The sequence below is a fragment of the Tachypleus tridentatus genome, chromosome 4 (genome assembly GCF_004210375.1).
Source record: "Tachypleus tridentatus isolate NWPU-2018 chromosome 4, ASM421037v1, whole genome shotgun sequence".
Classification (NCBI taxonomy): domain Eukaryota; kingdom Metazoa; phylum Arthropoda; class Merostomata; order Xiphosura; family Limulidae; genus Tachypleus; species Tachypleus tridentatus.
The window spans coordinates 81,878,252-81,893,262 of record NC_134828.1 but is presented as its reverse complement, the minus strand read 5'-3'; the positions used below and the strand labels follow the sequence as shown (position 1 = coordinate 81,893,262).

General features: G+C 29.0%; 1 protein-coding gene across 1 annotated transcript in view; it reads left to right on the top strand.

Moving 5' to 3' along the window:
• Positions 1-15,011, top strand: part of hyd (E3 ubiquitin-protein ligase hyd) — a 112,753-nt gene that overhangs the window by 37,379 nt on the left and 60,363 nt on the right. The window contains 6 exon segments of the mRNA XM_076499590.1: positions 3,844-3,937; positions 4,461-4,598; positions 5,148-5,371; positions 7,722-7,844; positions 8,181-8,449; positions 11,819-11,927. Of these exon segments, the coding sequence (XP_076355705.1) occupies positions 3,844-3,937; positions 4,461-4,598; positions 5,148-5,371; positions 7,722-7,844; positions 8,181-8,449; positions 11,819-11,927 (957 nt within the window).

Sequence of the window (15,011 nt, the reverse complement as noted above, 5' to 3'; positions counted from 1 at the left end):
TTCTTTATCATGAGTACAAAATCTTTAGAAAGACAAGATTTCATATGTAAGCACTGAATTCTGTGGTTTTTGTATAATTTTTATTTATTATAATAAAAGTAATATATATAAAACTGAGACACTTTTTAGGTTAGATAAGGAAAATGAAAAAAGTTTTTTGTGATGGCACATGCTTGTTATGAATTTGAAGTTGTGTAATTCAGCATGATGTTGGCAACTCAAAACTTTTGTTTATGCAAAGCTGTCCTGTCTGTTAACCGGAAGGTAACACAAGAAGGTCGAAACATCATTCTGTGCTTTATTTTAATAAGTTTTAATTTCCATACCAGCTGTTTTCAGATACAAAGCTGTCCTGTGCAATGATGTTCTCTGTACTCTAAAAGTCTGTATGTAAATAAAACTTGTGGCTTTAGCTTTGGCTGTAAGAGTAAATAGCGTTTAAACATTTACAACTGTTGTCATCATTTTATAAAAAAAACAGGTAATTAAAATATTTTTTTAGTTTTTTATTTGGTGGCTTTTAGGTCTTTCAAATTAGCCAATCTTGTACAGTTAGTGTTAGGAAAGAATATACAATTTTAATGAAAAACTCTCAATACTCACTTAGGATGTTTTAGAAGTTATTAATATGAAATATTATAAATAAAATAAAATAAAAGTTTTTACTCTTAACATGAAAATCATTTTTTATTCATGCTGACTCCATAAAGGCTATGTGAATTCAGAGACAATTCTTTAGTAAAAACAGTTCATTAAAACAATTTTATTTTTGTGTACATCTGACTGGTAATGTTTACTGAAAGTTTGCCATATTTTATGAAGATCCACATACTATATTCAAATTTGTATAGTTTCATAGTTACATGGATGTTACCAGATTGGTCAGAATGTATATAGAGTTAATAGTTTCATTAATCAGTAAGAGTAAACATTTATAGTGACATTACTCATTCCTATCAGAAAACAAAATATAAGGGATTGCATCACAATTTGTAAATCAAAACAACCATAGTTGCGAATCTTTTTTTTTTTTTCTTGTTTTCAAGACCTCCAACAAAACTGAAAGTGCTGTAACACTTGAATTTGATACACCAAAGTAAAAGCTGATGTTCATTTTTTGGAAATTTCTGCGATCTGGCTCATAGTATATTGACATTTTGTCATGTGTATATTCCATAGACATGGACTTTGAAGTGGTTTGTTCATGATATTTGGAATGCACCTGATCATCCCTAGTCTGAGTGACTTGGCAAGACTATTTACATAATGTTCATGCCTTGCATGCTTAGCACATATCTCTAAAACCCCTAAATACATTTCAAACATTTTTTTCAGTAAAACTTTGTTTAATTTGTTATTCTGTTGTATGCTAACACTATATAGTGTTGATAAATTTGACTACCCTCATCACTATCAAAAGAAATCTAAATTCTTTTTTTCCTTTTCTAAAATGACTTTAAAGTGTAACACAAAACTACATTTGTGTATCCTAAATAATTTTAAACTCGTAACAGTATACATGTATTTATACATGACTTTTATTGTTTCATTGTCCTTTGAACTTGTATAACTATAGTATTGTTTGCACTATTATAAGTTGAAAATCACTTGGGGAATGAGTGACCAATGTTACACTATTGAATAACGTTACTCACAAGCTACTCCAAGCTGCTTGTTACATGTCTTGTGAAAGTTTTTGTATTATTATTATTTAATTTGTGTGATCTAACATTAACCAACCCAAGGAGTTTTCTAATTTTACATTTAATTTATTTTCATAATAATAAGTAAAGGATACACATGAAAAATAAGAAAAAGTACTAACCTGGGACTTTTTTTTTTTTTTTTTGCAGTAAGCTGTATGATGCTTAGTCTTACTTTTTTGTACTGATGGTAGTAGTGCACAAAATAAATTTTATTTAATTAAATAATGCACTAGAAAACATGGAATAATAACGTGCAAAATGCCAACAATCTCCCATAACTATCACAATTTGTCTGGCTTTCTAATTATGCTGCAAGAACCATTACAAATTTATCCAAGCTAGTCGATATTTTTCTTGTTATAATTACAGTTGTACTAAAATAGAAATTGATTGTCTTGGAATAAAATAGTGTAATATGATACATCATTTTATAAATTAAAACCTTGGCTTTTCTGTTGGTTATAGATAATATTAAGCATAAGAGAGAACTTATTAAACAAATTCTGAAAAACAAGAAGTGATAGGTTGGTATGGCAAAATGGGTCTAATTTTTCCATGTTGGCTCTGTAACCAAACAAAATTGGAGGCTAGGAAAATTGTTTTATTTGAGTGATGACAATATTGTAAAAATGATGAAATTTAAAAGTATGCTAAGCAGTATTTATAAATTGATAATCAAATTCAGTAATGATTAAAAATTTCTGCTAATCAGATCCACCAAAATATTTTCTCTCTTGCCTATTCACATTTACGGAGTCATCACAACTAACAGCCTTCCTTTCAGTAACTGTTTAACCTTCTTTCACTTGAAAAATAAACATTTTGAAAACAATAAAATTTTAACCATCCTAAACTTTGTGGATTTGCCATTTGTCAAAGTTGAATGTTTTTTCTAACCCAAGAATCATTCACGTTCGCTTATGGATGCTCCAGTGCAAAATTCACTGGTACTATGTGTGTAGGGACTATAAATTCTCATCCTTAAGAAAACTAAATAATTCATTGATTTGTTGAATTAATGTCACTTTTAAATTTCCCTCTGTGTGTACAAGTTGTTGCAAAAGGTTAGTTTTATCATTACTTAACTAAAAAGACTTCAGTCAGGCAATTGGCATTTAAAACAAAATCTAAAAGTATCAAAAGTCTAGATATAACCATGCATATTTTTGGCTTAGTGATAACTTTCATATCAGTATGCCCTGGAGTGGCATAGGGTTATTGATGAAGTATGGCAAGCAAACTACAAGGTTCAGTAGTGCTGATATTGCATCTTCCTATTTGTGTCAATGTACGTAGCAAGATGTGAGAGGTGTGGTATTTCATTGCATTGGAGAATTAATCTGTTTTTTGCAAGACAGTCCCTAACTTGAGTTTCTGATTTATATATTTGTGTTGTATCACTCTGGATACATAAAAATATGATTGGGTCAAAGAGATAAAACCTTTAGACGTAGAGAGGTGTCTACAGGTGATAAACTTCTGAAAATCAAATTACCATGATGATTTGTTTTAAATACTTAGTGTGTGTTTGCTCAAATGTTAACTACGTCTTAATCTGAAGAAACATGAAAAAGCACTAAAATAAAATCTTGCTTGAAGATACCATGAAACTGTTATTTTATTTAAATACACTTACATTGTATAATTATATACCAACTGGTGTGTGTGTGTGTGTGTAGTTGTGTTCAATTAATTATAAGAGAAAATATATATAAGACATATAGATTTTTTGTTTGCATGTCTCTGGCTAGTAATTATATATATTTTTAACTTTAACAATTAAGTATAAATAGTAAAATAAGTAATGTATGTTACTGTGCAATTCACAGACTGACTTGCGAGTTTGTTTTGCTAACCTGATTGTAAAATGTTGACAGAGAATATATAAGAGAATTGTTTCACATTTGTGTAAAATATGTGAATATTTTGATTATTACTGGTCTTTATGGGATTTTGGTTGTACTTCTAAAAGGTTTAAATTAACAGTACTATTTACTGTAAATTTAAATATTATTCCTGACAGTTTTAAAGCAGTAATATTTTTGTCTACCAAATATAAATGCTCATGAACACTAGAACTTGTATTTTTCGTAGAATGCATTAACAGTTTCAAACTAACATTAATTTTCTTTCACAGAATTTAGATGTTAACCTTGCTGTTAATAACCTGCTGAGCCGTGACAATGAAGAAGGGGAAGATATGGATGACAGTCAAGATTCTTATATGCCAGGTGGTGAGTTTTATTATATTTTAGGATTTATATTGGTTAAATATACAGTTGCAAGTTTTAAAAAGGAAATTACAAAAGTAATTTTGTAAAACTTTAGACTTTAATTTAAAATATCAGTATGTATGTATGTATGAGATTTATAATATTACTTTCTCAATGTTTTATAGCTATGAAAATATAAAATTTTGTGGTATCAGGATAAACACTTATCAGTAAAATATATGAATATTGCAAACATACTTGGTGGTGGTTCTTTGATTTTATTAATTTGTTAAGTATATTATAGTTAAGATGTTGAACTTTGTGATAGTGAAATAAACACTTGACACTACTATTATAATTTTTTTAACCTATTTAACTTTAAAAAAAATTAATTTCATAATGCAATTAGTGTGTGATTTGATGAAGGAAAGCGCTTGGCAGCTTTAGTCTTGTGATCTGTATCTAATGAATTAAAAGAACTTGGTAGTGGAAAATTAGTACTGGCTGTTGTACCTTATTTTGTGGTACATTTCTGTTTCAGATGACCTGATATCACTTCTAGATGCAGGTATCCATAGTGATCATCCAAGTGTAATCATTGATGCTGAAGCTATGTCTCCAGAAGACATGTTTGGATATTCCAGTCTTAGAAGTCGTTCTGGTAGTAGAGGTCGCTCAGGTATGAAACATGAGATAGTTAGTAGAATTGTTGACTGTTTTTGCAACACATAAGTAGTTCATGATTAGTTGTGTGCTGGTAAAAGACTGAATATTGAATTGTATTGTTTATCATTCTATTTTACTTAGTTTCTTTTTATATGATATTATAAAAAGCTATTAAAATTTTTTTAAATTGAGTTAAAATATAAGTATATATATTTAAAATAAAGTATAAATTTTCACCAAACAAGAAAAGGAAAAAAAGTGAAACAGTATGGATGAAATTAAAAAATTAAACATTTTGGAGGATATTAAAATATTGGCAATTTTAGAATGTAATAAGTTTTTTGTTCTTGTGCTGAAATTGAATGTTTATTGTTTAATGTTTATTAAAACATTTATTTTTCTAAGTATTGAATATTATGCATGAAGATTATTTGAAGGCTTTAGAAAATATCCCAAATTTTCTGTTAAAAGTTTCTTTAAAAATACATTCATACTTAAACATATATACTCACATTGTAATAAAACTTGTTTTATGATTTAACTTGCAAAATATTGACTATAGGAGGTGAGAGAGAGAGAGATCCAGACCGTGACAGAGATAGCATATTCCGGCTTCGAGAGAGGCAGTATTCAGGTTCTAGACGCTGGTTAGAGTCTGCATTAAGAGACAGTGGAGCAGCAGACAAAGTTGGGGAAAGCATTGGGCTTGTGGACACCAAGAAACGTGAAGCTGGTGATAGTAATCCATTATGGTTAAGTGATGATGTGGAGTATTGGCCAGATAAGGTAGAATATTTGTAAAATTAGTACAAATGGCATATTTTATTTAACTTTTGCTTTTTCTTTAAATTTGCTTTAACAAAAAATCATTTGGGATAAACGGCTTATTAGCCTTGAGGGCATGTGTGAAGATTAAGAATGTGTCAAGTTCATCATATGCTATGCTTTTGTGTCTAAAACTTACTATAGATGCATGTTCACAAGAAATGGTATGAGGCTGAGAATGTGTTTTGATTGTTTAACCCTTTCACAGCAGGTTTGATATAATATCCTTGAGTTCATTTACACATTTGCACGTATTAAGTATTTATACTGTAACTGTTGATACATTATGTGTATCTTTACAAAATGTGCTAGACGTTTAGTAATGGTTGCAAGTTTTTTGTACAAAAAAATTAGATTTTTTAATGAAGTATTTTTAATAAAGATTTGTTTGTGAAAATATTGATTCTATTTCAATACCAATCTGAGTGCAAAATGATTTTCATGTTATGATTAAAAAACTGTACTTCATTGCAAAAATCTCAAATAATATTTATGTAATCTGTAAAACCTCCTAAATACGTGTCTAATGTTTTGTTTCCTATAAGACCTTATATTTTGTCCAATGTTATCTCTACCCTAATTATATGGGGTTTGTGAATTTTGCTGACCTCATAACCATCATAAAAAAATAAGTAAATATATAGTTGTTTTGTTTTGTTTTCATTGTAGAATGACTACATATTGTAACACAAAAATATAAATGTTTAGTTTAAGTAGCTTAAGTTTCATATTGTTATATATATTATTTATTATTTTGACTGTATTGACCTTTCAGTCATGCCTGGCTAACATTATGTAACTTGCATTGGTGAGGCACATGTGTACTCTTGTTACCTTATCCAATAATATAAAACTGGAGGCATGTGCACTCTTACTGTGTCCAGTAATATAAAACTCACCTTTAGTCTTTACAAAATGACCTTGTTGTGGCTGTTTAGTAAACTAGTATTTTGTAATGTACAGTCATATTTCAAAACATATTATCTTTGTATATAGGTCATTACTATTTAGGAGATAAATTATTAGACTTGTATTTATTAAAATACAGAACAGTAAATAAAGAGGTAAAGCAAACAATTATCTCTTCTAGCTATGACATTTAAACTCTGTTGCTGGACGTATGCAGCTAAGCCTTTTAAAATTTAATGGAATATTCTAAAAATTGTCAAATATTATAATGATACCATAGAATTCCACTATTATTTATCAAACTCAGTAACTAAGCTCTATTTAGGTGTAAAATACTATGAAATTTCCAGCAGACTAAAGATAAAACCGACCTTCTTGAAATCTTGGTTCAGAAGAATGAGGTAATCTTTTAGCAGGTTAGAGTGGCTGAGAAAACCACTAGGGGACATTATAAGCTTTCAATTTGTTATTCACATGACGTATTGATGTAAATTTATATTAGAAATTGTTTCCAAAAATGGAAAAAGATGAACAGAACCACTGTGTTTGATTTAGTTCATAAGCCATATCTCAACAAAATTAAAATATGAGGATCTTATTTTATAATCTAGCTTGTCAACATTGGTAATATGAGTTCTGAATTTGTATGAAAATATATACATATTATCTTGACATCATAAACTAGTACTACATTCAACGTACCATGACTCATAAAAATTGACATTCAGTTGTTTTCTTTTAATATTTACTTTTAAATTAAAAATGTATAATGCTAAATTTTGAATTATGGTCTACAGGTAGATATGAAACTTAATGACATAAATTCATAAACTAGTAGTTCAATAAAATTTTGAATGTAAGTGAACAAACATAATGACATGACTTTTGATCTGTGATCCATTGTGACAGGATCAGGTATAATTAGTTTAAGAATTTTAAATTCATCTTATGTACTGACAAAGCTAGTCTTAAAACTATTCAAGTTAGACAGCTACTATGTCCTCTCACTATGATGGATGTACATTGATATTTTTGTATGAAATTCTTAAAGATGAGGCTGAAAAAAAATACCAACCTTTTAAAACACACATGATAATTCTAATTTGCAAATAATGTGAAAAGCCCCACATTTTATATCTTGTTTTATTGTACAGAAATAACTAAGGCTTGCCACTGTGTATCAAAAAAGGTTTAATAAAAACATAAGTAAAAAACACCTTAATTAAAAAAAAATTTTGTTTGTACAATGAAGTTATACATGTTTTGTGATATGATAAATTTATGAAAAGTATCATTAAATTACCATTGAAAAAAACCATTGAAAGTTTATTTGATCTGTTGAAGTATTTAAAAAAATTTTGTTCTGAAGTATCATGTGAATTGTTTTATAACTTTCTAACAGAGTGGTCAAGGTCTTAAGTTTACCCAGATTGCAGCAATATATTCAGAACTGGTTGCTGTGAGTACTACTGGTCAGCTTCATCAATGGAAGTGGAGTGAACCAGATCCATATAGGCACACAGAGGTAAGTGTGGTAATTAGCATATTCATTAGAAGAGGAAGGTAAATTATTCTGCTTTCACAGGATGAATTGACTTAGAAAAGAAAGAGGTAGAATTTCTTACATCTGAAGTTATTTCAGCTAACTAAATAATTGTTAGCATCAGCTGATATTTCATTTATTTTTATTTTTTACATGTTTAACTGTCACTTTCAAATTGTTTTAAGATACGTTAACATACAGTTTATCTATAATCCAAACATTTTACATTTGTTTAGCTATCAGATTTAGTAATACTAGTTAGTTACTTCAGATGACATATTGTTAATCTTCAGTTGATATTTTAATGTAATATTTCAGAATCTCACCGTCTTTCATCCAAAAACCATCAGTTTGGGATTAGTTGGTGAGAAGATTTTGCTTCTTGCAGCTAGTGGTGTTAGGGCAACAGTTTCAACAGAAACAGGAAAACTTTGTACATGGATGGATGAAACTTTGTTATCAGTTTCATCCAAACTGGAGCATTGTGCACAAGCCTTTTCCGAATTACAACAAGAAAAAATCAGTTCTTTACATGTATGCTCTTTCTTTACTTGTGCTCGTCTGGAGTCAGGTCATATTTATTGGTGGTAAGTTAAAGATGCCTAAAACTAAGATGTATTTATTAAGGGTAAGCTAGTTGAAAGCTATATGTTAAATTCATATGAAGTTAGGTATCAGGTATCATAATATGTTTGTTAATACTAAGTTCATGTGAAGTTTAAATGGGTGGTACAAATCCATGTCAAACCAGATGTCTAAAGTCAAGATGTGTTTAATTGTAGTAAGCTGATGTGAAGTTAATCGTTTGAAGTCTGTACAAGCTTAACCTGATAATGATCAATACCATTTTCAAATTCCATTCTGCATATATAGCTGAGTTACATTCAAAATTTTATTAAACCACTTTATTATAAATATATGTCAGTGAAATTAGCATGATTTATAACTCAACTTTCTGTTTTTTCAAATTTTAATTTCTTTGTTTCAAAGGAAATGTATTAAAAATTTCTTAAACTGCAGTTGTTTTGTTGCATTATCCACTTGCTATGAAAAATCTTGACTTTAGCAATGGTTCACTTTTAGCCTCATGAGGTGCTGATGTAGGTGAGTGTATAACTGATAGTGTAGATATAAATGTTCTTTTCATACATAAGATACAATGTCTTAAACACATATTCACTGGAAAAGAAAAAAATGTAAACTTTTGATGGTTGTTGTGCCCACCTTTTATACTTTCTTTGGAGTTTTTAATTACATTGTACATGTAATTAGTAGGCACAAGTATATATAGTCAATAGAAAGAGCTTAGTTTACACTTTGTTAATTTTAACTTGATGTGCAGTTTTCTTTATGGTGTACATGTTACTGCTATTAGTATTACTATCTCCTTGATTAAGTTTGGCACTTAAGGTGGTTTCTTACTGAAATATACTATAGTTAGTGATATTGTTAAATTGTATTTAGTTCTTACTTTTATAATTTACTCACTTTTGTATTTGTTTTAAAAATAATTTGAAAAGTTTATTGATTTTTATAAGTTTAACTTCTTGAAACCTGGAGTGTAAAAGTTTATAAAAAATATAGCATCATTGTCATGCAAAGGATTAGTGAAATGCATCTGTATGGGAGTTGCTATGTAATAATAATAAAGCCTTATTGGCTCTATTTGGTGTTTTGGTATCAAGAATAAAAGACAAAGAATTGGAAAGGAAAATTGAACAGAGTGAAAGATAAAGATGTCAAGTTATGCATATGACAAAAAGAAGTGCCAAAAGTATTTACGTTTAAAAAGTATGCACATGTTTTCATTTTTTATTTTAAACATTTCATTGCACTTTATGCTGATGATAACAGGTAGTTAGGGATATCAGGGAAAATAAATTTAGTAAATATTTACCTTAACTTTTGATATTTATTCATGAGGTTCTAGAGATTATGCAAATGAAATGTAAAAACTGTAAGGAGAAAAATATTCATTAAAAAAAATTAACTTGCAGATGAACAGTTCTGATTCTGAGTGCATATAACTGTGTTAAATGGTGAATTTATTATTTGTAATAGAAAAAATCAAAATGAAATATTTTTCTGAAACTACATGTTTTTAGGAAAGTTTTTGTAAAACTTCAAAAAAATTTCATTTAGAAGCTGGCCCGGTGTGGTCAAGCGTGTTGAGGTGTGATACTTGTAATCTGAGGATTGTGGGTTCACATACCTGTTGTGTCAAACATGTTCACCCCTTTCAGCCGTGGGGCGTTATAATGTGACGGTCAATCCCACTATTCATTGGTAAAAGAGTAGCCCAAGAGTTGGCGGTGGGTGATGATGACTAGCTGCCTTCCCTTTAGTCTTACACTACTAATTTAGGGATGGCTAGCACAGATAGCCCTCGAGTAGCTTTGTGAGAAATTCAAAAAAAAACATCTATTAGCCTTATTTTTGGACATTAGGTCCTTAAAATATGGGCACATGGTAGCAAAAGGATTAATGATGGTAAGTTGACATGGTTATGTATCTATGAAATTAGTATAAGTTTAATGGTGGAAAGTTGATGTGAATTTTTTCTCTTGTCAGGATGTGTTTAACCTTTACACAAGTATTTTGTCACAACCTTTTACAAAGTTACATTCAAAATTAAGATTACTTTAATATCAGTTTATTTTACTGTTAAGTGCATTGTGCAGTTAAATAAATTATTTGTAGTAGTTAGTTAACATTGGTATAAAAAGTTTCATTGACAGATAACAGTAAAAAAACCAGTTAAGTATTGTATTTCTTGTTTTTCTTGTGTATTAATTTTTTTCTTAATATAAAATAATTAAAATGTGAAAACTAGAATCTTATTGAGTAAGATAATGAAAATAGTACTGATAATACATATTATTCTTGGTATATTTGCAAGCAACTTTTGTTGTATTTCATTCAGTATAATAACTTGTGCTGTGCATTTGCTGAGTGATTTACAAGTTCTATAGTGAGTTATACTCAGTTTATTGGTCAATAAAACAAATTATGTATAAAACAGATCTATACTGTTATGAGTTTGATGCTATTTAGGATAAACAGTTGTGTTTTCAGGTTACAATTTGAAATAATTATAGAAAGAAACAAGGGTAATTTATATTCATTACTTTTCTGATTGTTTTATGGTGGTTAAAAGGTCATTTGAATTGACCAATCCTCTATAAAGTTATGGTGGAGAAAATAACAGACAAAATGTAATTTTTTGCAAAAAACAATAACAAGAAATTTATATATTTAGGTTGTTTTAAAGGTTATGTAAATGTAATAGTAAAATTTTCAGATGAAGAAATGTATTTTTAAACTTAACATGAAAATCACTTTTCACTTAATGCAGTCAACACTCTTACTCCATACATTTATAAACTAATCTTAGCAAAACTATTTAAATAAAAATGTTGATAATTTGTTTGAAAATGATTTGTAATATTTATTGATAGCTTGTGGATATACATTAAGCACTTTTACTGAGTTTGAGAGTTATGGTGCTACATGGTGGATGAGGTTATGTGAAATGCACAAGCCTGTTGCAAAAGGGTTAATGATGGAAAATTATTATAAATGTCTGTAGTAGTGACATATTTAATAAAGTGAAGTTGATATCTGTAGCCAGAGATGGCAGGTTAGGAGTATATAATCAGGATGCTTTATGATGTTAGATGAGCTGTATGTTGTCTGGGATGTTTAATTTTGGTAAGTTGATGTGCAGTTAGGTGTCTGAATTCAGTCTGGGGCTAGAACATGTTTTTGAATACCAAGTTTAACTTTGACATACTGACTTAGTGAATATAAATGTGAGTAGTAATACAAAATTATTTAAAGGTAATGCTAGTTGCTGAATTTTTTTTGTTACTTGTCATGTATTAAATAACTGCTGATGAATATGTTAAAAGAATCTATGTATTAAATATGAAGTATGTAAATTTCTCTTTAATCAGGGGTGTAGCACCATTCAGTCAGCGAAAAAAGTTGTGGGAAAAAGTTAGAACGAAAACAAAGAAACACAAGAGTGCCACTTTGTCTTCAGAAATCACAGCTGGTGTTCAGGTTAGTTACTTGATTAATTGTTTTTATTCTTTACTTAGTGGAATTAATCAATCTCTGCTTTCAGAAATCACAGTGATTATCTAGGTTGGCTTAACAAGTATTCAAGGTTTTTATCAGTTAATTAGTTAAATTTTGATATCTAATTATTCAATCACTGACTTCACCAGTCATAACTTATTTTTTTCAAATAGTTAAGTTTAATTGGCCTGTTAGTTAAACCACTAAATACTTTAAAATAGCTGGTAGTGGTACATGATGAAGATCAAGTGCAAGCAGCTCAAAAAACTGTTTAACAATTTTTCAGATAGTTTACAAAAGTCATCGGTCGGATAAGTTCATTTATTTGTGGATGCTGATTGAATACAAGCTTGATAAAGATATGAAGTAAATTATTATTTGAGAAATTAGAATATTTTGCTGTTTCCTCTCTTACTTGGTAATGTCTTTTAATAAAAGAAAACATCTGTAGCTTTCAAACGGATGTAATTAAACATGAAAATGGTTTTAAGAGCAAAGAGAACATCGAAGTAAAACTAAAAAATATCTAAACATGCTATTTATTCCTAAGTCTTCTAAACTTCTCACTAGATACATTTGTTCATCACTGCATGAGATTCATTTACCACTTTCTTATGAAACCATAAATTAATGCCAAACCTCTATTTACTCTATCTTGATATAGTTTTTTAAAATTCTATGTCAATTTATATTTAAATATAGTGAAAACATTTTAAAGTGTTCTTCATTGGTAATTGTTCAGACCACATGCTGTGACAATTTAAAATGGATGGGAATAAAATTTGTATTAATGAAATGATTAACACAGAAAGAAATATTACATGAGTAAAAACAAGGATAGTTATTAACAAGGAATGATGTTTTTTTAGCAAATATAAACTAAAGCAGCCTATAATGTACAGAAATATTATAAAAAGTCATAATTGGTACTATTTTAGTTGAGAGTAGAGTTGAGCAAGTAGGAAAGTTGGAATAATTTTTTTAATTTCTTTACAAATACACTAAATATGGTTGAAAAATTACAAAATATTACTTCTAAAATATTTTTTAGTTAAAATTTTCAAAGCTAATTAGAATTATTATTTCCAATTTAATTTTATATGCAGGTGTGCACTTGCATCTGATATGTGTTCTTTGGTCATGATAGAATTAATTATCTGACGTTGTTGTATAATCTTTAACTAGTAATGTATTTTTTTTTGTCTTAAAGTCATTGCTCTAAGTATAGATTCAGATAAAATGCCCTGTTATTGCATTTGCTGTGTTTGTGTGTTTGGTTAATAACAGTAGTAAAGTTTTTAATATTATAAGTGGCCTTATTTTATGGAGGGGAGTAGAAATAAACAAACAGATATATAAACCACCCAGCTGGAGAAACATGTGTGACAGCTGAAAAAAAAAACAACAACCTTATGAAGTGATTGATGAGCAAGTAATGTAGCTGGAGAGAGTTTAGAACTACAGTAAAACAAGCTTTATTCAATGATTGATGAGCAAGTAATGTAGCTGGAGAGAGTTTAGAACTACAGTAAAACAAGCTTTATTCAATGATTGATGAGTAACCTAGCCAGCCAGAGACACTTGTAGAATTGTTGTAAAACCAGCTTCATGCAATGGTTGATGATTAATCTAGCCAGTCAGAGACACTTTTAGAATTTCTGTAAAACAAGCTTTATGCAATGGTTGTTTAGTAAATAACCAGAGAAAGTTGGAGAACTACTGTAAAATAAGCTTTATGCAATTGCTGATGAATAATGTTGTCAGCCAATTGTATAATTGATGTAAAGCAAGTGTTATGGGGTGTTTGAGTAATTGAGTGGTCAGAGAAATGTGCAGAATATCTGGTTACTATAAAATGAGCTTTAGGCTTAAGAATTACTGAAAAACTGTTAGTTATTGAGAAGAATCTGTTTGTTTGAAAAGAACAATTTTATTGAAAGAATAATTTTCATCAGAGGAACTAAAAGAAGTTAATATCTGTTTTCTGTGATTAATTATATTACCTGCTGCATTGTTTGTGTATGTTTGTATATTGTGGGTGTTTAGTAAACCATTTAATCTTCGAAGGAATCAAACGTGTTAGGGATTGGTTAATTGGACTGACCTCATTGGAGAAGGAATGTTGACTATAAATCCCAATTCAGTAGCAAGCTTTTAATAAAATATACAAATCTTTTGATGTCAGTCTGACCTGGACTCTGATAAGCTGAAGTGTAAAGTAATATTCATGTGAATAATGAAGAATGCTTTTATTCATTGCACAGTTAACATATTGCATTTTTGTAATCATTAGAACCTTGAAATGCATTTCTACAGGTGTTTTTTTTTTAAAACCCTTGCATATTGGTTTTGGTATTTACTCTCCTCTTCCACAAGTTGTCTCTAAGTTAACAATGTTGATTAAAATGAATATTTGACAACTCTGGCATCAAATACATATTGTGTTGAATGGCACTCCATGAAAGGTTATCATATGTGTACTTTGACCACTATCCACGCATATAGGGTTAAGAATTACTAAAGATCAAGATCTAACATGTTTATGTTGGACTTGTCAAAACAATTTTATACTAATTAGAAGTAGTAGAGATAACATACTTTCATTAGTGTGAAAAAGATTAACATTGTTTTGCATAACAAGTGGCAATGGACCTCATATTTGCTTACATTTATAAAGTATTGCAAATTAATAGTGGGCTTAATTACAATATAAATGTGCATTATCTGTATCAATAAGTGTGTGAACTATTTCTCTAGCTTATTTCAACATTTGATAATACTGAAGATGAAAATGTTTCAAAACCCATTATTGAATAATTTTTATAAATATAAGAATAATGTATTTTAATTAAAGATAGCTTGGTGTCTTAATTCACATTTGAGAAATTTATGTGGATTTATTTAAGTCATTTTGAGAGATGCTTTTTCATATTCTGTTTAATGATGCTTTTATAACCATTCTAGATTTAATTTAGCGGAGCTTCATAAAAATAATTTGCAGAGTATTAGTGTGTCACCAAAATTAAACTGTATTTGGCCATGAATAAATGAAGAAAGAAAACTACA